The sequence below is a fragment of the Ciconia boyciana genome, chromosome 4 (assembly GCF_034638445.1).
Source record: "Ciconia boyciana chromosome 4, ASM3463844v1, whole genome shotgun sequence".
NCBI classification, from domain to species: domain Eukaryota; kingdom Metazoa; phylum Chordata; class Aves; order Ciconiiformes; family Ciconiidae; genus Ciconia; species Ciconia boyciana.
This window is the reverse complement of record NC_132937.1, coordinates 83,143,180-83,168,679: the sequence shown is the minus strand read 5'-3', so window position 1 is coordinate 83,168,679 and position 25,500 is coordinate 83,143,180. Positions and strand designations below refer to the sequence as shown.

General features: G+C 37.5%; 1 protein-coding gene across 1 annotated transcript in view; it reads left to right on the top strand.

Moving 5' to 3' along the window:
- Positions 1–25,500, top strand: part of SNX2 (sorting nexin 2) — a 34,438-nt gene that overhangs the window by 1,242 nt on the left and 7,696 nt on the right. The window contains exons 2-8 of the mRNA XM_072860413.1: positions 6,983–7,100; positions 16,485–16,648; positions 17,956–18,022; positions 18,232–18,275; positions 18,360–18,501; positions 21,879–21,957; positions 24,271–24,346. Coding sequence (XP_072716514.1) covers positions 6,983–7,100; positions 16,485–16,648; positions 17,956–18,022; positions 18,232–18,275; positions 18,360–18,501; positions 21,879–21,957; positions 24,271–24,346 — 690 coding nt within the window. The remainder of the gene's footprint in view (positions 1–6,982; positions 7,101–16,484; positions 16,649–17,955; positions 18,023–18,231; positions 18,276–18,359; positions 18,502–21,878; positions 21,958–24,270; positions 24,347–25,500) is intronic.

Sequence of the window (25,500 nt, the reverse complement as noted above, 5' to 3'; positions counted from 1 at the left end):
TGTTGTTTGTCCTTAACAAAAAAGGCCAGTATACAAAGAGGCTTTTAAATGTATTTTAAAGTCACTTGCCTCCTCTCAAGTCACTTTATTTTTTTTCTTTTTATAGATGCATAATCTGTGCATTGGTAGAAAAAGATCTGTGGAAAAATGCTGTGAAGGAATAGCAACTGCAGGATGTGAACCTGCAGTTGGAGAGAATTGTATCAGTAGACTTCTGTGCATCTGTGTGACACAGTGTGTATTATTGGAGTCTTGTTCTGTGCGCTAGGAAAGACTTTAGTGTAACAAATAATGTCTTTACTGATATGGTCTAGAATTAAAGCTGCAAGAGATACTAAAGGTTTAGTGTCTAGATCACAGTTATGATGAGAAGTCCTCATCTTAATGATTAAAAATAGTTATTGAAAACTCCTCTAACTGCAAAAACTGGCAAAAAAATGCACTTTTTATTGGATGGTTTAGCTGACCATTCCCTTGTACTACTTTATTTTTGTAGACAGTCTGTTTGGAAGAAAGTAGTGAAGTAGAAAGGGGAAGCCTCTTTGCTTAAAGAGAAGCTTTGAAAAGCTTTGTCAGTAAAGGTTTTTTTGACGTCCAACCAGCTACAGCCTTTAGGGAAGAGCCTTAATTTTGTGATTTTCCTGCAAATTTGAAAGGAAGAGGTCATTAAAATTGACTTTAAACTTCTCACTAGCTTGAACGTAGGTTGTTTAACTCAAGTGTATAGGGCACCTTAGTCCAGAGAAGAACAATTATCTCATGGTGTGGGCCTAATTAAAATTCTGTCTTGAGTGTTGTTTTAATCCTGGAAGTACTCATGAAGTAGCTGTTTCTAAATGGCAGTGGAAGTTCTATAGTAACAACGGAATGGCATTGTGCTTTTCGTAGTTGTTCATGTGTTTGTTTGCCGATACCAGAGGAGAGAGCATGACAAGGGATGATGAGGTCCAAAGCCAACTTATATGAAGGCTATGGTACTTTGAAAGGATTCTCAACTGGTTTGTCTTGGAGCTGTCCATTTGCTTTTTGCGTGATTAATTTCCGCCCCCGTCCTATTTTTTCTTGCTTCCATTCTCTTTGCAGTTCACAAAAGGCATGCCATTCCTTTCTTACCTATGATTTGGTTGTGCAGTGGAGAAGCTGTAAGATTTCTAGTAGATATTCCAAATAGCTTCCATGTTAACAAAGTCTCCATTTAGAAAACACGTGCTAACTCATCTAAGTTTCTTCTGACAAAATATAAATTTATGTTATGAACAACAAATATGAAATATTTAAATACAGGAAGGCTTACTGACTTCAGTGGTTTGTCTGTGTAATCAAACGGAGAATATTGTTTATTTCAAGTTGAATTCTCTGATGTGGAGAAAAAGAAACTGGAGCTTTAACTTTATTTGGGGACATGCTAAAAGTTAATGTCTTGAGTTAAATCCTCTTAATTCTAGAATATAAAATGTTAAAAGATCACGCTGAGCTGTAACACCTGTCATTTCTGGGGTGCAGTGAGAACATGTTCTGGGACTTGAAAACTTGCTGGGTGGCAGAGTATGAGAACGCTTCTCTTTCTGTGAACATAGGACACCTATGAACTCCTGGCAGTGGGCTGAGCAGCAACTTGTCTGAGCTGGTGGGGTGCTTTTTTCCTTGTCAGATGTCCACAGTGCCAAAGAGTAGTGGAATGATTATTTGGTTTTCATTATGCCAACCATATTATAATGTCTTGAGGACTGCCTCCATTAAATTCATGGTTGCTGAGTGATCTCTATCTGCCAGAGTTGCTTTCATCAATGAAAACAGCCATACTGAATCAGACAAATGGTCTAAGCCAAAATTGCATTTACAATACTCAGTCGTGGATGCCGTGTGAAGAATATTGCTGATGGTTATATGTATGTGCTGGTAGTCACCTGCAGTGCTCTCCCAGCTACTAGGTTTTTGTAGCTCAAGGACTTCCTGAGCCCTAGGTAGCATTACAATATTAATAATCTTCCATGGACTTATCTACTTGCTAAATTTTCAAGTGCATGGTTTTTTGTTTTGTTTTAAAAAAAAAGGTGTCCATGATATGCACAACAAGAAGTTCTGGAAGTTAACTATGCATTATGAGAAAAATAATCATGTTATAAGTTTGTAATCAACAGATTGCTAATTTGCTGTCTGTGTCCTCTGCCACTGTTAGGCGAGACTGCAAACAACTATATGAAAGTCACTTTTGACAATATATATGAAAAAAGCGTATGTTAGATTTTCTGTAAAATTGTATGTTTAGTGTTAATCTCATTTCATCATTTCCTCCTCCTTCCTCCTTGTCGTAGTCTGTTTCTCTGCCACCTTCTTTGTTTATCTGTTGTGCCACTTCTTACTTCATTTTCCCTAAACTTCTCACTCATTTCTGTATTGCCTGTCTTTGTCTTTTGTAAAGCAGGTGCCATGTGAACATGTAGCTAAGCTTCCACCTACTTATTTCAACAGGTATTTATATTGCTGGGGGTTGTTTTGTAATGGAAGAATACATGGAGGCACTTGAAAACAATGAGTAAGCACTAGATGTGGTAATCTATCAAGGACTGTCATATAGGGCACGGTGTGTATATAATCTCATTGCCAGTTTATCAGTTTATGTCAAAGATCTGCAATATGCATTTGTTTTTTGCACAGAAAGCAAAACATTAGATAGGCACAGTAATCCAGATGTCTTTAATGATATCCATTGAATTTAACAGTGATGATTATAGAGGAAGCAGTAAAGACCTCATTGGAATCTCTGAGAGGAAAATATTCAAGTCCTTCAACTCTACTATACCTTTGCAGAAAACTAAGTCTGTGTCACGATTAATTGATGTAATTCTACTGGAAATCTGTGTCTTATTCCTTCATGTTAAATCCAGGCTGTAATGGAAGCATGTAGGTGTTCATTCTAGTGTGACTGCTTGTGTCCTCCTACTTTCTGCTGAAAATGTTACGGTCCTACTGTTGAATCTATTCTCTCTGCCCATGCTGTGATTTGTGAGCTTCCGTAACCCTGTTTCAGACAATGAACATCTAGAATAGTATGATGGTCAGCTTTTGCCAGCCTACTCTGTTCTGACTGAAGGAGGCTAGGAGGGGTTCAGACAAGTAGTTGAACTGGTCTGGGGGGGGACCCTACTATTAAGAGAAGGGAGGATGTCCAAACATCTAGGGCTGTAATTTCAGCCGATAGCAAATGTGAGAACTTGTTCTTGTTTCTTCATAAGTCAAAGCTATAAAATACTTAGTTATTACCACTGCATGTAATGCTCAATAAAAGAGGGAAAAATTGAGCTTGTTATTGACATTGCAAATTGGAATGGGCCCATAGGCCTCTCACCAGAAACTTTTTTTCTAGAAAACAAGTAAAGCCAGGATCCTGACTGTCCTGCATGCCCAATGGCCAGGGCGTTCAGGTATCTTGGTTGTTGGATGCTTTGCCTTTCTTTCTTTAAGCTCAGGAGTCACTCAGAAATTTCACAGGCATGAACCTTTCAGGAAATGGACATGTTTGACATTTTGTGAATCGTTGGCATCAAGTAAGTTTAAAATTTCTAAACAGCCAAGCCGTCCATGTGTGTGTGAGCCATGAGGTTTTTTGTTAGTCTCATCTTCCATTTCTTGTCTGATACTCAGATTTTCACTGCACTAACTCCTCTGACAGCCATCTTAATCACCATTTTAGCTGTACCTCATAGAGAGAAGAGAGCAAAGTTGGGGTACTGTCTTTTAGCTTGCACCTGTAGTAGGGTGTAACTGGAATAGTTTCATATGTTAATAGTTGTTTGAGTGCATGGGTGCTATTTTTGAGAGGCTGAATAGCACTCTCTGACCCACTGATTATTAGGAATTACCGACTCCAGTTTCTGATACATTCAGGACGGTGGCTTTCTGCGTTTTCATAGTTCCCTGAGAACTGTGTCTCTTTTGAAGATAACTTTTGAAGATAACAAACTAAACTTTGTTACAAAACTCTTAAAAGCAAGCTGATGCTGTGTCCAAAGTTACAGTAAGTGTTCAGACCATGAATCATTTTTAAGAAGTTTCTACACACTGTCTTCTTCATATAAAGTCTCAACTGTTTGTGAATATATTTAACCCCATCCTCAATTTATCTTGTCTGAGAATGACAGCTGTTTAAAAATACCAAAGAGACACTAAAATATTAATAGGCCAGAAAATACCTTATTCAGCTGTCAGCTTGTTGCAGTTTAACCCCAGCTGGCAGCTGGGCCCCGCACAGCCGCTCACTCACTCCCCCAGCAGGATGGGGGAGAAAATTAGAAGGGTAAAAGTGAGAAAACTTGTGGTTCAAGATAAAGACAATTCAATAAGTAAAGCAAACGCCGTGCACACAAGCAAAGCAAAACAAGGAATTCATTCACTCCTTCCCATTGACCGGCAGGTGTTCAGCCATCTCCAGGAAAGCAGGGCCCATCGTGTGTAATGTTACTTGGGAAGACTAACACCATCACTCCAAACATCCTCCGCACCCTCCTTCTTCCCTCCAGTTTTTATTGCTGATGGTGTTACCTGGTATGGGGTATCCCTTTGGTCAGTTGGAGTCAGCTGTCCTGGCTGTGTTCCCTCCCAGCTTCTTGTGCACCCCCAGCCTACTCACTGGCAGAGCAGTGAGAAACAGAGAAGGCCTTCACGCTGTGTAAGCACTGTTCAGCAATAGTTAAGCCTCCCCATGTGATCGACATTGTTTTGGTCACAAATCCAAGCCATGGAACTATACAAGCTATTATGAAGGAAACTAACTCTTTCCCAGCCAAAACCAGGACTTAGCTGAAAGAGTGTTTTAAAGGAAAGACATTTTACCTGTAAATCATCCACAAAATTAAACTCCAATATCTACTATTGTTAAAAACAGAACTTGATACTTATAACGAATATAAATTTATTATATATTTATAAAATAAATAACACATAGGCAGAACTTCTGTTTCACTGGAAATCTTCCTGTAAGAGTCACTTCTAGACTTTGTGTCTTGCATACAAATTATACCAGCTGCTTGAAAAAGCTTTGCTTCTTGAGCTTTCTGAGGTTCCCTTACGGTCTGTTTGTCTGAGTCCTTTCCTTTCGTGAGTATTGTCCAGTTGCGGTTCCTGGAAACCGAGGTACGTGAAATTTGGAGAAAGCCTGCTCTAACTGATATGCTAACTGTGGTATCCAGAATGCAGAATTCTTGGCTTTCTTGAATAGTGCCAAAGGTAGGACCTTTCCCAGCTCACTAACAGAATGAGATCCATAATACTACCAGGTTATAAACTCTACAACCTACATACAGTTCCCGCGTGTTTCTGCTTTGACTTCCTTTGCAGGCTCTAGAGCAAAATCCAACAAGCAGTTTGAGAGGCTACTCCTTTTGTTGCTCATCACTTTGGTTTGTTTATTGGTTTCCCCACATTGTATGTGGGCTTTCCAGAGAGTGCCTTTGGCAGAGGGAAGAGGATATAACCTCTTCTGTCATTTGAATGGAGCAGTTCCTTGTTGCAACCATAATCTGGTTTAGAGGAATATAAATTTTCTGGTATTCTTGTATTTGCTTTTATCTTCCTTCTGTCTTCAGCAGGGAAAACCTTGGGCTAACACCTTTCCAGGTCGAGAGAGTCTTGATTTCATATGTCCTCTGAAAAACTATTTTGTACTGTGCCTGAATTTGTCTGGCAGGATTTTTACTGTTTCTTGCTTACTTCCTCTGTAACAGAAGTTCAGGTGACTGAGGTCTAAACAGATGTGGGGGCCAGGATCTCGCCCTATGCTGCTTGAAGTAAAGCAGCAGTGCCATACTCCATGTCAGGACATACACTGTTCTTGGAGAGCCAGCTATAAGGAAGGTCTCTCCCTTAGAACTGTTGCCTGTGCTACATTTATGAATCTGAAAATACAACCTGGACAGATTTTTTTCAGTGGCTTTTCAGTATTTTTCAGGCTTTTTTTAATCTTTTGTAGCCTGTGGCATTTGTTGAAGTGTAGCCTGAAACGTTTACTATCTGTTTTGAATTGTGGTTCTGAACTTAAATTATGCAAAACTCTATGCATAAACTCGGAAGCAAGTAGTGACACAATTTTCAGATGCTTTTTTTAAAGTGCATGCATTCATGAGTAAATATGCTCTTGTTGAAAACTCCGTAGCTAGGTATCTTGGATGAAATTGTGAGCAGTGAGCCTTGCAAATCTTCTAGAACTATTGAAATAACCATAGTCGATACTTACTCAACAAGGATTTTCTAACTGAAGCACTGATCTTCAGTTAGGTGTTTATCTATTTTGTGAGTAAGCTATACATTTGGTAGCCCATTTTCAGTATTGCTTTAGTTTTCCTGAGTTTCTTCAGGTATTTCTCTTTTTCACAGGGCAAGTTCTAGTCTTCAGTGAATTAAAAGAATTGTGTCTATGGCAAGCGCCTAGCTTCCATGTCAGCACAGTGTAACCCTCTGTGGCAATAATCCCCCAATTCAACCTGTTGCAAAGATACCAAAATTTTTTATGGCTGCAAGTAGCCTTGAATTGTTTGAATGGCATTAACACACTGTTTTAGTTTCTGAAAAACTGGTATAGAGCCCTTGGAGATTTCTTTATTAATTTTTTTCTATGTACAAATCCAGATCTAGATACAAGCCTTTCCAAAAGGAACTTAAAAATCAAATTACATTCAGCAATGCTAATAAACTTATTCTAGATATTTCTGTAGCAGCTTTTGTTTCATGTTAATTAAACTTGAGGAAATGGGTGACTTTTTTTTTTTCTCTCCAACAAAGAAATTAAAAGAGCTGTTGACTAGCTCATATCCCTTATTCATTGTTATCATGCTAGGAGTAGAAATGGAAATAGCTGACAGGGTTTCCTTTCTGTACATCTTGCCTTGTTTCTTTGCAATGAAAGAATGTTTGTTGCAATAATTCTTATATACTTACACATGACAACCGGTTCTCTGCTAATTATTTCACTTTTTTTTTTAAACAGTCAAGTCCTTCATCTCCAGAGCCAGCAAGTCTTCCTGCAGAGGACCTCAGCACAAACTCCAATGGTCCAAAGCCAGCAGAAATCATGCTAGATGATGACAGAGAAGACCTCTTTGCTGGTAATTGCTCTTTTCTTCTAATGTATCTGTGTAAACTCTTTTGCTCTTGGACTGAAAGGAATGTGCTTTTCTGGGAAGGAGGGTTAAAAGCTTTTTATGGTATAAAAGGTCATTTGCTGGGCTGTAAGGAAATATGAAGCAGTAATGCTTCTTATGGAAATGTAGCAATGGAAACCTGCAGTAATGCAGCAATGGAAACCTCAATTTTAATTTTACACAATTTAGTATTGTAGCAAATCTGAACTGTTGCTTAACTTCTTGAAGTTATGCTTCCTGGAAGATTCATTAAGTAATGAATTAGTGCCTCTAGCCGTCATCAGTCATTCTTTCCTGAGTTCAACAGTCATGTATTTAATTGAAGTCCTATGATCTTCTGCAGTATTGTGTCAGGTTTATGCACTTGCAGGAGAAGTAACACACTAAAAAAGGAAAAATAGCAGAGATTCTTCCTTGCCCAGAGTTGTTTGTTTTACCATTGTTAACACATCTTGCTATTGATTGTATATTGTTGTAAAACTGTTTTGGAGTGTAGCCTTTCATTTCAAACGCAAAGTAGAAAACAATCTTGCTTAGTAGTGAAAACAAAGTGATATGTGACTTCTTTTCAGGATTAGATGAGTTTTGTAAAGTTTTGTTGGTAAATTAAAATTGGGAATATTTTTTCACCAGATTTGCCTGCGTTGTCTCAGGTGTAAACACTTCTGTTACACTCTTGATGTTGTATATTTTTGTAGTGTAACTATTAATTGAGCTCTCATATTGAACTAGTGGGACTTTGAGAATCTTATTTAATAGAAAAGTTTAAATTTCTTAAGTAGTTTAACTGATGTATGGATTTTTTCGTATGGGACTGTAACATTAGTGAAGTTTGTTTACTAAATACAGGTTTCTCAGTGGTGTGTACTGTCAGTGCATAGTGTGGCAGTGTTAGCTGGTTAGTAATATGTTCTGCTGACAGTGATAACAGTGTTTATCATTATGTAATTAACAATATTCAAATCTGTGTGTAAAATCATGACTTAAGTTACATCCTAGTTTTCTACTTACTAACCATACATAAGCTGTCCCAGTCTTTTTTCCAATTACAAAGAAATATAATTCAGAACATGTTGCAAGCTGGAGGGTATTTCCTTTTTCACAAGACTCTTTTGTTATTACAAAAAGGTAACAAACTGGCATATGGGACCAGTCCTATCATTTCACTAGTGCATGATTCTGTCTCTGTTACTTGACAGTACTGCATGTTCTGGAGAAAGATGTGTGAAAGTTTTGATAAATAATCAGTCAATAGACAACACATTTCTAATGCTTCATTAATCAGTCACTACTTTGGTGTTGGTTTTTGACTATTCTAATGTGGGTTATGGTTGCTGTCAGTTACAGGTGTAGGAACATTAACTATTCAAGAAAGGAGTTGTAATATTTGGAGTATCTTATGCACATCAAAAGGTGGTTCTGAATGCTGCTTCTCAATACTAACTTTTCCTATTACTACATATGGAGTGAGTCAGTTGGCAATCTGCTTTGAATGCAGTCCTCATCTCATCTTCATTGATTCCCTGATGTAATAATTCAAAAAGAAACTTAATAGCCTTTAGTTTCGGGATGTTTTGTATAGATGGGTGTATACACATGCCCATTGCTTTTGTTCTGAACTTACTAAATTTATATTTGCATATATTTGAACTTACATTTGCTCATGACACTGTTGGAATATATTGACTAGTTTACTAACTCTCTGAAAGTGCTTCAAGAGAAAGAGAGAATAAAGAATAGAGGGTAATCCTGCTTGTTTTGTATTTATATTACCTGACCTTATGACTTATAAAGACCAGCAGTGCTTTAGCAATGAAGCTTTCTAGTACTAGTAATTTGGTTATTTAGCTTCAGTATATAAAGCTGGCTTTTTATAACCATGGAGCCATCTGGCATGGATATTTTAGGAAAGCCAATTCTCTTTTGGATAACATTAAGAAAAAAGGTGGCTGGAGTAAATATTGAGGGGAACCAGACAGAAGGAACAAATGTTAGCAGCCAGATTGTTTCAGCTGAAATGAATGCTGTGAGGAAAACACACAGAACTGATTTAATGAGTTTGAGTTTTGCTATGGAAGACATTCTGTTAAATGCATGCAGTGCTGAACTGCAAGCATCTAATGTACTGCATGTTTAACACAACCAAGACTGGTCTTTAAAAGGTCAATTTATATACAGACTGAGGCTAGTACAAACTCTCAAACGGGGAAAAAACAAGAGTGATTTATGGAGTCTAAGGCAGAATATGATATATTTCACAGTATCCTGTTCTAAGCAGGAAGTTTGCATAATACAGTTGTACCCCAATGATGAATTTCTGTCTTTGTATTGCTGTCAGCAACATTCTCAAAAACAACATCTAATTTGTGTTCCAGTGCTGTGCACTCAGGACTGTTTTTTCTTGTAGGACTGTTTTGCTAGATAATAATGTTAATCCATCTGATTGACTTTCTGATACTGATTTACAATGAATAGAAACAATGTGAGAAGGCAACATGAGATGTCTATTTTCTTGCTTCCAGCATGATTGCATAAGCCTGGCTTTCTGTGAAAGCAGGACTTAATTTACAAGTAAGTGTGACTGGGGTTTTTTTCTTCAACATGTTGAAATTCCAAAGAAACCTATCTTTGCACAGCTTATAGGAATGCTTAACTGGAGAGGAAGAGAATAAGGTTCCACAGCTTTCTATCTTATGTTGTTCCTTCATATTGAATTATTAGACACTGTAAAATCCAGGTCAAGGAAATCCTATGGATGGCTCCTGAAAGGAGAGACTCTGACTCTTTGAGGGCATAAACAATTCTAGTTTTGCAGACTTATTTGTAAAAAATGTGATGGTATGCCTCTCTAGCTATTGTAGGCTTGATAAATCTTTTTCATTATTCCGTCTAATAATGCTACCTAATAGAAAAAGAGATGAGGGAGAACAAATTATATGATTTCCTGTACTGTTTTAATGCAGTTCAGAATCTGGGGGGCTTTTTAGGCTTTTTTGACTATACTTAAAACCTTTTTGCTATTGTGTTTCTGCGGCAGCTACAGATAGTATATGCAATAAAATGTTTTATATATTCATTACCTTGTCTCTGGTGACTCATAAGTGCTTTGGCTGAACTATTAAAACTGGGTTTCAAAGGTGGAAGAAAATGAGTTTTCCATCTGTCATTGGAGACCAGTAAATTTTGCTGCTGCATTCATTAGCATTGTGGTTCTTGGTTCTGTAAAAAAACAAACTGTCTTGATAAACCCACTTAAGCACTTTCACCCTTAGAATAAGTCAGTGTGTTGATTACGTGGCCAAGAAAGAATTACTTTATCTTACCTTGTAGAGCTCTTACATGTGGAGACCATAGAATCATGGAATGGTTTGGGTTGGAAGGGACCTTAAAGATCATCTAGTTCCAGCCCCCCTGCCATGGGCAGGGACACCTTCCACTAGACCAGGTTGCTCAAAGCTCTGTCCAACCTGGCCTTGAACACTTCCAGGGATGGGGCACCCACACCTTCTCTGGGCAACCTGTTCCAGTGCCTCACCACCCTCACAGTGAACAATTTCTTCCTTATATCTAGTCTAAATCTACCCTCTTTCAGTTTAAAGCCATTACCCCTTGTGCTATCACTGCATGCCCTTGTAAAGTCCCTCTCCAGCTTTCTTGTAGGCCCCCTTCAGGTACTGGAAGGTTGCCATAATAGTGCTCAAAATCGGGTAGTATTAGGAATATCTTCAAGGGCTTTGGGATGTGTCTTAAAACCTGGCTGTCCATAAGCTTCTACTGTAGAGTGAAGAACTAGATACTGAATTAGTCTTCCAAAATGTCAGCCTAAAGTTCTGTATATAGCTGCAGAAATATGCCATGGACTGCCTGTGCAGGACATAGCTGTCTGTGCTTCTGCCTCTAGTGCTCATAGATGATGAGCTAGGCTGTGAAGTTACATCAGTGCTCTGTTGCCATTTTCAGAAAAATGGAAAATTACAATTTTTCCTCTCCCCTATTCTGGTAAAAGATTACTTTTTATGTTCTTTTGTTTATTCAGCTCTGAGTATCTAGCTATTGTGTCCTGGGGGCAAGTCAATGCGTTGGGGAGGTGATGTTTGGTTTTGTTGGGCTTTTGTTTTGTTTTTCTTCAGGTCGTGATAGATTTGTCTTAGGCTTTTTTCCTGGGAGTTAATACAGAAAAGGAGATGCTAATTCTGTGGACCAGACAAGACGTGTACTTTAAGCCCAGCTGAACAGCAGAAGTTTCTAGCTGATGGTGTCTGTCAGGCTGTTGTTATGTGGTGTGTCTGATCAGAAGAGTTCAGTGCAGATACCTTGGTGCTTTTTCGAAGTTGGTTGTTCAGTTCTAGGTCTCTTCTGCGAGATAAAAAAGCATGTGAACCTACAGTTCTGAAGTCATAAGAAGGCTTTATTAGTGTCTGACCGTTCTGTTAAAACTTTTTCTGTTCTCATTAAGATTATTCTTAGTACTCCCGGTATAACAGTAAGGGTCATGGGCCATGACTTAGGTGTAGTAGTTCTCACAGTCAGTTCTGTTAGGATATCTGTCTCTGAAATCCTGCTACACCTGGAGAACCCTTTTTTTAATAACTAGTCCTCTGTTCTGGACAACGGTTTCTACTTCAGTTTACTTCCATGTTTATGTGATCACGTGAGTAAACTTTCAAAGATAAGAAGCCAATTTAAACACTTGAGCCATGTCAGAATTTTAGAGGTCCAACACTTAGAAATGTGACCAGTAAAAATAACTTACTCAGCTGAAGTGAGCTGCTAGTGAGGAATTGCAAACTTGCGCTTTTTAAGATGATGTTTGACAAATACTGGTGGTGAAAAGTAAAGAAACAAGAGCTGTCTAATGTTGAGAGTGAGCCCCATGCTTGAGTGCTGATAGAAACTTGGTGTAGTTGGCTGTAGAATGTTAATTAAGCATAAATAGTTGTTGCAGCAGGATGAGATGTTTTCATGTTCTTTTGGAGCTAAGCATCTTGACAGTGATCCATAACAAAGACTGTTCTTGGATTGTAAAGTAGGTATTTATGTATAGAAGTCTTACAGCATTAGATTGGTGGGAGTGCTTAATACGTGCTGGTAACTGGCATAGCTGATGTGAGCATTAGATCTCAATGTTTTCCTCCTAAAAGTTGGCCACAGCAGTTGCATCTCTTTATGCAAGAAGATCTTATGCTTCTGAGAACTTCCCAGGAAAGCAAGACATCTAGGTTTTATTTTTCATGCAAATACTAATACAGAATATTTAAAAACAAATCAAAAACCCCACAAAACCAAAACCTAATACCTAAGTTTTCAGGGAAAATCTCAGATGAATAAATCAAGCAAATGTTTCTGAAAGTGCCATGGTTTCTACTCTGAAACCTACCAAATTCATCTTTCCATGGGAAAAAAAAAACACAAAACAAACAGAAGAATTGTCAATGAAACTTTTTAATCTAGACCATGTCATCTGATTTCTTGAAGTGAAAGAATGTATGTAAGAAGCATAAATGACAGAGTTCATCAGAACAAATCTATTTCTTGGGAAATAGATCTTCAGCTTATGTACTACTCAAAGACTGCTTTTATGATGGGAAAAAAAATAGCTGGAAAGTGTAAAAGCCTGCCGTTGTTATTTAGACCTAATACTTATTTTTCCCTTCAGAATCTTTTAATACTTGTGTTTTAAACAAAAGGTACAACGTCCTTGTCTCTGTCCTGCTCTGTCCTCTCACCCCCTTCCACTACCTTTTCCACTTCACTCTTCTAGATTTACGTAATGTCTGGGATGCATGCAAACTTGGGGGTGAGAGGTAAGAGGAGGGAGGATGGCATAAATTCTCATTTCTTCCTAAAAGAACTGACCTGCTGCTATCAAACAAACAGATACTATTTTCTCTGGGTAAGTTCCTCCAGGAAAATAGAAAAGGAGGGCTAGTAGGCAGCACCTTTTAAAATTTGCTCATGCCCAACCAACCTGGGGCTGCACAGCTTTAGAAATATTGGTGTGGATGAAGTCTAATGTTGCTGGTCTTGCTGAAAGGAAACCTTGCCTTTCCAACTGCTTGTTCCTGCTGCTTTCTCTTTTACAGAAATAATGCACCATCTTAGCAGTATCTTTAGCTATCTGTGGAACAGTAGCAGGGGGCTAATCCCGGTTGGAGTTCATGTGATACACAACCTAGATCAGTTCATGATACTATGGGTCTGTGGATACAAGTCAAAAAGAGGAGTGCTGGGAAGGAGTGTGCTTCTGTTTCATCTGATAGCAGTGCTGCTTTGTTACATTGAATTCACACTGTTTTCATGAAGTCATACTTTTACAATAACAGGAATGTTTTCTCAGCTGATGAAAGTGAGAAATCTGTGTGCTTTGAATTGGTTCATGACTTGTTTTATAAGCCTGTATAAAACTGGAAGGCACAGAGAAGTATTTAGTGGTGATTAATGGTTTGTTTCCCAAATACATGTGCTGGAATATAGCTGGTGGTATATTCCTATAGGAATATTTCCTATAGGAAAATTTCCTATAGGTTTATTTCCTATAAGAAAAGGAAGAATTAAAGTGGAACGGCTTTATTTTATAAGTTTTTAATATTTTATATTACATCATATTATATATATATATATATATATATAATGTTACATATGTATATATTTTTTTTTCTGAAAAAGGTATCTGTGAAAGTCAGTTGTATAACGTATAACCTATATGTTGAATGCTGTTAGCTGCCAAAGGAGAGGACTACCTCTTTTCCATGTTTCAATGTTGTTCTTCCACCAGTCTAAAAGTTTTTTTCTTTTTGCAACTGCCTCAGTTGCTAAAGAATGACTTCCCACCTGATCTGAGGTTTTTAATTCAAGTTCGTTATTGGTTTAAGATGCAGTATCCTTCCTGTGGCATTTGAGGTCAGGAAGCATCAGCAGGATTCTTCAGAAAGATTTAGCAGTAGGAATAAAGCAATGGTAGGAAAACTAAATCTTTTCAAACAAAGCTTTTAGCTAATCTTTGTACATATTAAAAATGGAGAATATAAAAAGGTTCTTGCATTTAAGTTTAATTTGAAAATACTATGGAAATCTCTAATTTGAAATTAGGAAGGGCATTGCCAGCAAGTTGAAGGAGGTAATCATTCCCCTCTACTCAGCCCTGGTGAGGCCAAACCTGGAGTGCTGAGTCCAGGTCTGAGGTACCCAATAGAAGAGAGACACGGACAGTCTGGAGTGAGTCCAGTGCAGGGCTGTGAAGATGATTAAGGGCATGAAGTATATGACATATGAGTAGAGACTGAGAGAGCTGGGGCTGTTCAGACGGGAGAAGAGCAGGCTCGGGGGGAATCTTACGATGCATGTAAATACCTAATGGGATGGAATGGAGAAGAGGCAGCCAGACGTTTCAGTAGTGCCCAGTGACAGGACAAGAGGCAATGGGCACAAATTGAAATACAGGTAATACATAAGAAAAAAAGGGGTTGGTTTTGGTTTGGTGGTTTGTTTTGGGTGTGCGGTTTGTTTTTTTTTAAATAGTGAGGGTGGTCAAGCACTGGCAGAGTGTGTCCAAGGAGGAGGTGGATTCTCCATCCTTGGAGATGCTCAAAACCCATCTAGATGTGGTCCAGAGCAGCCTGCTCTAGCTGACCCTGATTGAGTAGAGGGGTTAGACTAGGTGATCTGCAGAGATCCTTTCCAAGCTCAGCAATTCTGTGTTACACTCCACAACAAAGTGATGACAGCAAGCTTTGTCAGCCTCAAGCCAGACTGAGCATCTGCTTCAAACCAGGTTAAGTCGTAGTGACCTTGAAATTTGTTTTTTCAATTTATTTTGAGCTTCAATATCAAATAAAATTTAGGCACACAGTCATTTTCATCCCTGAAACAGAGAAGTGTGGTTTTTTTCATTTATGAAAAATATGAAGGATTGGCAAAAAAAGTGTTACAGAAGAATGGGAAGCAGAATTGACTAACAGAATATCTCTAAGTGGCAGCAGGAATAAAGCTGAGTGATTTTGATATATTGATTATGAAAAATCATAATATTACTTTTTGCAGTAATAAATGATATGGTTCATTGGATACTATTTCCAGTTCTATTTTTACAATGCTAGTAGATTACAGGTGGTTCTAGAGAAGCAAACAATCCTATGCAGGACAAAAATGAGACTTTTTTTTACATGCAATATAACTATTTCACAAATTTTAAAGTAGATCTGATCTTTAAAACTCTTTTCTTAACCATTGAGTAAGGACTAGTGATGTTCGTTATATGCACCAGGCTTTAAAAAGTGTGGAAGAAAGATGGCTTATTTTCTTCTGAAAATTGAGTGTTTCATATGGACAGAAGTTGCAAGCACAGCTTTTTTCCAAATTGCATAGTAAACCTTTTGGTAACTTTGTATAACTTGGAGTGGATCTGTTTTAGTGCCTCTTTACCTGCTTGGTAAAGTACTTGCCACAGGAAGTGTAGTTTGTAACAAGACTTGAGATCAGTTGGGAAGTCAATTTTGGTATCAAATGACAGTTCTGTGATCAATATTATCTTTTAAGGAACTAGAATTCTTGAAAATGCACATTTAGCAAGAACCACAGCATTAGTTATTTATACTAGAACAGGAACTTCTCTGTACCCAGGAAGTGTGCAGTTTGCCAGTGGTCAAAACCACTTAGTGAAGGAAATGATGCTGGATTTGCAGAGCAGAGATTTACATCCTCTTTAAAGATAGATGAATTGTCTACAGCCTGAAGAAAGTATTCAGTTTCTAGCGAACTGTTTTAAGCCCCAAAGAGACTGAAGATAGGTAGAGACTAAAGATAGTCTTACTAGTCAGAATGTCTTGCCTGCTAATATTTCTGTTTTACAGGTTGTGAGCTTTTGGTGGGGGCAGGGGTGTGTTATGGTTGTGTAACTTCATTTAACACATGGCTTGGTCTGCTCAGTTATCAGCCTATGTGACTAAATCAGCTGCTGTTCAGAGTGCAAAAACTAAAATTGGTACAAGTGCTGAAAAAGAGTTACTTGCATGGTAAAAAAATTTTCATTAGTTTTCACAGTATCTCATACAGAAATAAATGACTTATCACTTGTAACTACTTTAAAAGACTCTTTACCTAACAGTATATTAAAAAAAAAATTGCAATATTAATCTTACTTTAACCCATTATGCACTAGAAGCTCAAATGTCACATCTAGTTTTAGCTATGTGTTGAAAGAAATTAGCCAGGACAAATAGATGCTATTTACAGATAATCTTATTAAACTTGTATATCATCATTTTTTGGTGTGCATGTTTGTTATCTTTGTGATGCACATCCATCTGTGTTGCACAAAAATTTATTTGCTAACTCAAAATGTTTATCTAGAAGCAACAGAAGAAGTTTCACTGGACAGTCCAGAGAGGGATCCAATACTTTCACCAGAACCTACTCCTGCAATCACTCCTGTAACACCTACTACATTAGTAGCTCCCAGAATGGAATCAAAAAGCATAACAGCCCCTGTGATTTTTGATAGATCCAGAGAAGAGGTATGCAGTAAACTTCTAAATGATGCACATGTCTTGTTTGGTTTTTGAAGTTTTTTATTCTTTTAAAAGTACAGTTTCTAAATGTTGACTCACGGGATCATCCTTTGCTAAGGGGAAGTACATAAAAGAAAACCTATTCTGTTTATTTTGCATATAAAGTTTAGTATGAATTTGACTCATGAAAATACCATAACAATTCATTACTTAAGTGGTTATATTGGAGATCTGTAGTGTGAGGAGTAAGATGCTCCATTCCTTCAGAACAGATACTGTAAAAGCGTATGTAGGAGCAACCCGTGAGCTTGATACAGGAGAAATGTTAATGATCTATAATAACTCTTACTAGCATGTGCCAGGTTTCAACTTGGATTTCTGAAGCTGTTGTTAATGGGGAACTGGAGGAAGTAGTTGTTAGCATTATCCTGCATGCTAACAAACAGCTGAGGCTAATAGTAGTTTTAACATTGCTATTTACACTTGGTGTTCCATTCAAAGCCTGGGCATTGCCGAATGCCATTCATTCTGGAGTGTTCTCTTACTAGACAATGCCTCTGCTAAATGAGTTTGCAAACAAGACTTGCCTGTGACTTGATGATGACTGCTTCCACAGATACCACAAGATGGCATTTTATTCTGATTTTCCCCCCCTTCAGCCCTGGTACACTGTCTCTTCTGCCATGGTGTTTCTTAAGATCTCTTTTATCAAACTTATGTATGTTACATGAAAGATTACAAAATTCTGCATGAACAGAGCTCAGGCAAGTATCAGAAAATTCTCTGTTACTTTTCCCTTCCCAAGCTCTTCGGCTACAGATACCATTAATAAAAAGGATTATCTGTCCTTTGATTAGAGGCATATAGAAACATCGCAAATGAGAGTAGTTTTTGAACCATAGTATCTGCTGGCATTGGAGGAGATACAATTAACATACCCCTAGGATAAATATTTACTAAATATTTTGAGGCCAACATGTCCTGAGAAAATGCTGCCAAACTACAAGCTTTTGCCGGAAGGCTTAAAACTGAAGTCATACAATCATAGAATCATTTAGGTTGGAAAAGCCCTTTAAGATCATTGAGTCCAACCAGAAACTTAACACTGCCAAGTCCACTGCATGAACTTTGTTGCAGTGATGATCCATGTTAGAAATTATATTCACTTAACATTGGATGGTAGGTCTGGGAGTGTTTTTTAGTTATACAAACATACTGACTTCTCCTCCTCCTTCCTCTATACCCTTATCCTTGTAACCATACATAATATGAATGCACATTGCCTTGTCAAATATGGCGTATCTTTTTCCTAGATTGAAGAGGAAGCAAATGGAGATTTGTTTGATATAGAAATCAATGTATCAGACCCAGAGAAAGTTGGTAAGTTCCGTGAGCCTAGTAAGTCAGATGGTAGACTGTCTTATCCCTTGAAGACTATTCTGAGACTTTAGCATGATTTCTTATTCAGGTATGTTTTGGCAGGTTTTTGTATGTAAAAGCAAAGCTATTTAATGTATATTTTGGAACAAAAAGTGTGTGGAGGGATTGAAATAACTTGCCCTAGGATAAGTATCTTAATTTTCTTACAGGAGATGGCATGAATGCTTATATGGCATACAGAGTAACAACAAAGGTAACTAGTGCAACAAATATTTGCAGATAACTTTGTATCATAGCTGAATGGATGGACCAGTAATTCATAACTTTTTTTTTTAAGACATCACTTTCCATGTTCCACAAAAATGAATTCTCTGTTAAAAGAAGATTCAGTGATTTTCTTGGCTTGCACAGCAAATTAGCAACAAAGTACATGCATATTGGTTACATTGTGCCTCCAGCTCCAGAGAAAAGTATCGTAGGTAAGTGGAGTTCCTGTAAGGTTGAATTTAAGCGTGTCATTTAAGTTCTGTAATAAAGTATTTCAATACCTGTTGGGCTTGTAAAATAAATACTTTGCTGCACAAATATTACTTACTGCTTATCAGGTGGTCCAAACTGTTAAATATTCTTCCTGTCCTGTATTTTTAAAAAGTTCATGTTAAATTGGAAAGATATGTACTCGCCTCTTCCTAACTCAGACCAACATTGATAATGAGAAGGACATTTGTCTTAATACATGGCCTTCTGTTTCTTATCTATCATTCTTTCTTCACTGTTGCCCTTCAAGAGCTGATTAGTCTATCAAAACAAAGATGTTAAATGAAGGTTTATTTTTAACTTGTGCTGTTATCAGTTGCCTGCGATATACAGAGCTTCATGTGTACTCCACCTCTCTAATACTGCAGTCTGTCTCTTTTGGTCATGGTGAATGCTAACTAATTGTCTCTAGCTAATTTTTCAAAGTTCTAATACAGAAAACACTTCTGAGTGATGCTTGTCTTTGTGAATGCCTTGAAGTATCAGATCCTTTTTCCATGAGCTAAGCAGCATGCCTGATGCATTGAAGCAACTTCAGTTCTATGAGCTCTAAGTAGAAGTTCTTTCAAAATAACTAAACATTTAAAACAACAGTAAAACCTGTTGAAGGCTTTTGGCTTACCCATATAAGTGATTGGACTCTAGAATGCTGTTTGATATATAAGGAATGGCAGGACTTTTTTTTCAGTAGTTTAGTCTGTAAAGCTAATCAGAGCAGCAGCTTTTCATATAAGTAGGAATAGGCAAACTGAGTAGATGTAGGCAGCAGAAAGCTTGGGAAAATCATGCTTTTGATTCTGTGGAAAAGCACTGCATTTTTCAGTCTGTAAGACTGAAAATTTGGTCTGAATTTTTGGTAGTTCTTGAAAGTAATGTATGATTCTGTAATAACCAATTTTTCACGTTACAAAAATAAGTTTAATTACAAATGCTAACAGGGCTTATAAAGATGAATGAGGCTTCTAGTCATGTCCTTTGGATGATACAACATTTAAAGCATTTATAACAGTATGCAATTACATGGAAATGTAGTACTTGCATCACGGTCAAATTCATCTGTAGGACAAAGCTTGGCCTGGATTTGAGGTACCACTTGAACAAAAACCAGCATAAATATTGATACACCTGGAAGTGTGTAAAATGGTGGGACTTATTGCAGTGTAAGCAAGCACTGGCTATCACTTCAGATCCTTGTATAGAGACTTTGTTAAGCTACAGATAAGTTGGGAAAACTCACAGACTCTAGGACGTTTTCCAAAGAGCATGAAACTCCCTCTTTAAACTTGAACTTCAGTGCACTATATATTAGTATAAGTGCACTTTAGTTTTTAGTTCTGTGCAAAAATATGTAGACCATACATTTCTAATTCTGGAGAAAAGAAGGGATTCTAGACTGATTTAAAATGAGGCATCTTAAAGCAGAGAGCTGGCAAAACAGCTGAAAGTAAGATGACATATTTTGTTTACATCACACATGTTTATTTTTAAAGTCTTAATACAAAATATCATGCATTCAGTGTTATGCAGTGTCTATTGTACAAAAGTCCTTAGTCTGTTCATTCTGTTACACCATTGATAACACTTGCAGTTTTAAGCTCCAACTTTATTTTGGTGACAGGTGGGAGGGGCTGGCATTTCAGACCTTAGCCACAAATTCAAGTGGTCAATTACTGACTGTGGAACAACAGGATAAAACTGAGTCAGTGGTGAGCTAGAGTTGGACATTCATCCAAGCTGCCTCACTACTTACATATGTGTGTTGGAAAATCACGTTTTCTGTTTTTAAGAAAATAATCTATTAAGTCATGGATCCTTTCCTGTGAAGGATTAGAGTGCTTGGGCTACAGAAACTGCCTTTATGCTTGCATTTAAATAGGCTTATATTAGCAGAGACAGAAACCTGACATGATATCTAGAAACAACTGTCAATATCACAAGTTAGGAATTCCTCATATTGGTCATTTGATTACGTATTCAGTTTTTTCCCCTATGAACTTCAGTTGCTATCAAATGTGAAGGATCTTTTGTATTAAACTGCAGCATTTCATGCTTTCTGCAGTGAAATATTAATGAATAGTAATACTCTAATGCAAAAAGATGAGGCATGTGAATTACCTCACCTTTGTTTGAATACTTTAATCCTTGTACTTAAAGACATATTTGATTTTACAGATAAATTTGTGGATTTACAGTTACGCTACACTGTGTAGTATACCTTTGGAAAAAATGCCAATCGGATTTATTTTCATCATGTTACAGAGAAGGGAAAAACTAAGGCTTCACTGAGAGGTTAAGGGTCCCTCCTTCTTCCTGTAAGGATGCTGTTTGTCCCCTCCGTGGGTTACTGTGTGAAACTTCTAAAGCCAGAAGGGAGATCGGGTGAGGAACAACTTTGGGAACTGTTGACCTGACAGGTCACAGAGTACATATTCAGAATCTCAGACTTAGAACTTTTAGCTGGAGAAGCACAGAACTAACAGAACAGGAATACACTACAGGTAGAAATAAGATGTTTGGACTGTATCATAACATACCTCTCCTGTGTTTTAGGAAATAAGAATAATTATGAATGTTCAGTGTTTCGTGGTGGTTTTGATAATATTCAGGTTCCTAAAATCTGAGTTTGGGTCTTTAGCATGAAAAATATTTACCTCAGGCTGACAGTTTTAGAGTTCTGTTGCTGAGGTTGAATGTATTTCCCATACCATGATACATCAATAACTCTGGCTTCCCCTGTCATAGCTTTTTGGCCACTCTTGACTTGGGCAGAGGAAGCAATGTAAAGCTGCATACATTTTATTCTGCTAATTTTATTCTCCATTCAGTTTGTAGTTGTTCATATGCTTCACAGTTTTCAGAGCTGGTTAGTTTGCCTTAGATGACTAAAAAACTCTTAGTTTTAGAACTTTAAAAAATAATAGAATGAAAATATTGGTAATAAGCTTACCAATTAATAGGCTTATAACCTGAGATTTAGTTTTGTTTTCTGCTTTGTTTGGGTAACTGTTTTCTTCTTCTGAACATGAGTGACCAGTCAGACTCTGATCTTCATTTAGATTGTTTTCATAAATGCAAATTAAACTAGTTTTGTATAACTTCTAGTCACAATTAATGTGTTACAGGAAATTGCATATTTCACAGAGCTGCTTCCACAAAACCATGCAGCATGCAGTGTTGATGTTTCTTCTGTTCCTGTGTAGTGTTTTCCGTTGTAATTTGACTTAAATACATAAACTTAAGTGAACTTTGTCTTCTAATTACATTGGTTATGTTAATGATTTATTTATGATAAAGTAACATGATGCCATTTTCTTCAAAGGCATGACCAAGGTTAAAGTAGGCAAGGAAGATTCTTCATCTACTGAATTTGTAGAGAAAAGAAGAGCAGCTCTAGAAAGGTAATGTATGTATCTAGCTAAAACTTGTTTAGCCTCAGAATGACTTGTAATATACTACGTGGGCTCTGCAATTGGGGTCTGTGCCATCTGTACTTATATGGATTCTGGAGGCTGTATGCAGCTGCCAAATTTTTGTGTAGAAATGGAATAATTCCATTAATTATGGGAAATGTAGCCTTATTCATAGACGGGATTATACCTAAATCTTTTCAAACTGCTTGGTGCTTAAGATTGAGATTGCAGAGATCCAGTAAGTAAAACTTTATTTATCAGCTTACTTAAGCATTTTGGGTTTAAGGAATTAAGGCACTTCAGCAGTATATCTGTTCCATAGAAAATCAGCTGTTGGGCAGGGAGACACGTGAAGGAGACCTTCTGTCACTTGAAAGTAAAATGGCCTTCTGACAAGTTACATTGGGAAGGCTTCACAGTATATTCCATTTGTTTTTTTCAGAAAGACTATTAATATCTTATCTGGCAAGGAGCAACTTTTTCATCACACCAACTCTAGCTGTCTTTTTCCTTTCAGAATCAAAAAGTTGCCTACCTACCAAGGTGTTCCAATAATATTTAGAGGCAGTGGTTCTGTTGCTCTTGCCTAAACCTGAGGAAAACTTATTAAAGTTCCCCAGAAAGTCAGACCAAAGAAATCTGCTTCCATTTGCTCTTTTTTGAACCAAGAACTATGGGGAAAGTGGGCAGGAAAGCCATGTACCCTGTTAGTTGAGTTGACTAAAATTTATGCCCTAGAATAGTGAACTTGCATACTACAAGTCTGCCTGCCAGATGTCCTCGAGCATGTTGTCAGTTGTCTCCAGTGAAAACGTTAGAAGTCTCCCTCAGAGTAAAGGCTATCGTCTAGCAGCAGATTTCCAAAGAAAAATCTCTGGTTACTTGCCACATTAACTTTAACTTGTACTTGCTACTGTGTATAGAACAAGTAAGGAAAAGTTGAGCAGTCTAATGTATAAAAAAGTTTCACTGCAACCCTTAGCTTCTTTAGGAAGAAAAATAAGGATCTTGTGGCCACACCTAATGGAGGATGGAAAAAATACATTACACTTACAATATCAATATACTCAGACTTTCAGTTAAAAGTGAAAAGTCCCAGCCCACATCACTTTCTGGGACAGTTTCTAAGCAATTTGTGAATGTAATGGGGCTGTTCTGATACTTCACAGCTGAGGCTTGAGCAAAACTAAAGCTTTGCAAAAAGTAGAGTGTGCTGTTGGTAGCATTCTGTCACTGCATCATAATTGGCAATAACACATACTTCCTTATATTCCTGTGATCTTTTGAGGTACTAGATTTCTATAAAGCATTCATGTAAATGTCAGACACTTTCTGTTAATACACAATGTTAAAATCAGTTATGACAAACTTGCAGCAGTCTTTAGTAGAAGACAAACTTGCAGCAGCTTTTAGGGGAGTAATACTGTGGAAATTTCTGTCTTCAACCCCTATATTTTCAATCGACAGTTTTTAGATCTAAGAAGAAACACAAAAAATTGCAAAGGGAAAGAGTTGCATTGATTTGGGGGGGTGGGGGGATGAGTCCTTTAGAACTAATATGGGTTGAAGGCCTTAGTTGAGCCAGCAAATAAATCGTTCATACCTAGAACATAATCAGCTCACTTCTCCAAGATTTCCTTTAATTCTAAAATAAGTCAGCCAGAATTATCTGTAAGAAAAAGCCTGCCCACTGCACTGTACAAGGACGTTTAAACAAGCTAATCTATTTTTTTCCTGGTGTAAATTGGCTGTTATTAGAGGATGAGGACTTCAGTCAGCTGTTGACAATATGAAGTATAATATTTTACCTCTGTGCAACATACAGTTATGGTAGGTCTCACCTTAAGGAGTTTCTGGTGTAAACAGACTATGTTAGAAACCACTGCCTGCACCTTTGGTGTGTTATATTGTGGCATGGGGCTGCATTACTTTCAGTCAGAAGGTCCAGGCTTTGTGGCAGCCTTACTGGAGTAAGACTTCAGTGAATGTTTCAACAGCTTAGTGGTCCTAGTTTGTAACTCTGTGTAGGACTTAGCCTAAGTGTTTGTTGGAGGAAGGTGACAGAATGCATAAATAAGGTTTGAAGAGTCAGCAGAGAGGCAAGGGATCGAAGGGGCTTGGAGACTGAACTATCATCTGACCCTTTAGAGGTCACTTTTTAAGAGTGTTCAAGCCCCATTAGATAATGAGGGAGGTTGTGTGCTGCATTGTACCTGTTCTTCAGATGAAGGGCATTTTCCAATGCTGTCAGGCACATTAAATCTGTTTTATTATCTAATATGTTAATTTTTAAAATCATAGGTATCTACAGCGAACAGTAAAACACCCAACCTTGTTACAGGATCCAGATTTAAGACAGTTCTTGGAAAGTTCTGAGGTATTTCAGTTCTTTTAAGTTCCTCTATTTGTTTCTAGTTATGGTAACCTACAAAGCAATATGTTCTCTTTGTATTGAGACCTGATTCCCTAAATTCGTATGAAATCAAATTGGATTGTACCCTTCATGGGACAGAATGGCAGCGGCTGCTTAGGTAATGGTGTGCCTCTGCCTCTGATAAAACTTAAGAGTGGTAGTGACCAAAAGCTATTTTCTGTTCAGTGACTTCTCAAGCAAGTCAGTCTGTCCAGTTCTGAGTTAAACTTCTCATACATGGTGAAAATGCATAATTGATGTTACTGATTGTTAAGTAAGATCAAGAATTAAACTGGCTTGAAAGCAGCCCTCTTGCCTCTAGGAGCCCAACTTGAGGTGTATTGGTAGGATAATGTGAAAATGCTAGCAACACTGCTGGTCAGGCTAGATGTTTTGTGCATAGAGCACTTCAGTCACCCGTGCTATCAATCTGACACCTTTCACAATATTAAATATATTGTTAAAGATATATCTCTTTATAAATGTGCATAGTTCAGTATTACAGTGAATCCACTGTCTTTTGGCCAGTGTCAATATCTTAGTTATACTAATAAGTCACAGAGACCTCACTACTGACAAAAGCATCATTGATAGATGACTTACAGTGGATTTGTCAGTGCTGCTGACAGACAAAACATCACATGAAGGCTAAACGGTCTGACATAGGGGCCACCTTGTATGGCATATTCAGACTAGCATGAATAATAATATCAATTAGATTTAAAGTTTAGTTTGTTAACTTACCTTTGAGGATTTCTAAGTACCGAACCAAATACACAGTTCTCTTGATATGCATGAGGTAGGTTTTGAAATCTGGCCTATACTGAAAAGCAAAAAGACATCAACCTTTTATAATCAGCACACTGTGCAAATCTTGCATTACAATTAAATGTTTTACAGAATTTCTTTCATCTAATTTGTTGTAAATCTAAGCTTTTCTGTTCCTGTAGTGGCAGTTTGTTCTCTATAGTGTATAGGTGGCTAGTTAGGACCTTTGGCTAGTTCATAATAACTTTGGACAAGTGGGTTGTTTGTTCCATTTAAATGTAAAGGTGTAGAAGAAAAGAAAATAGTCTATATTTTTAAGTTTTCCTCTTGAGAATGTAAAAGTCGTAAAT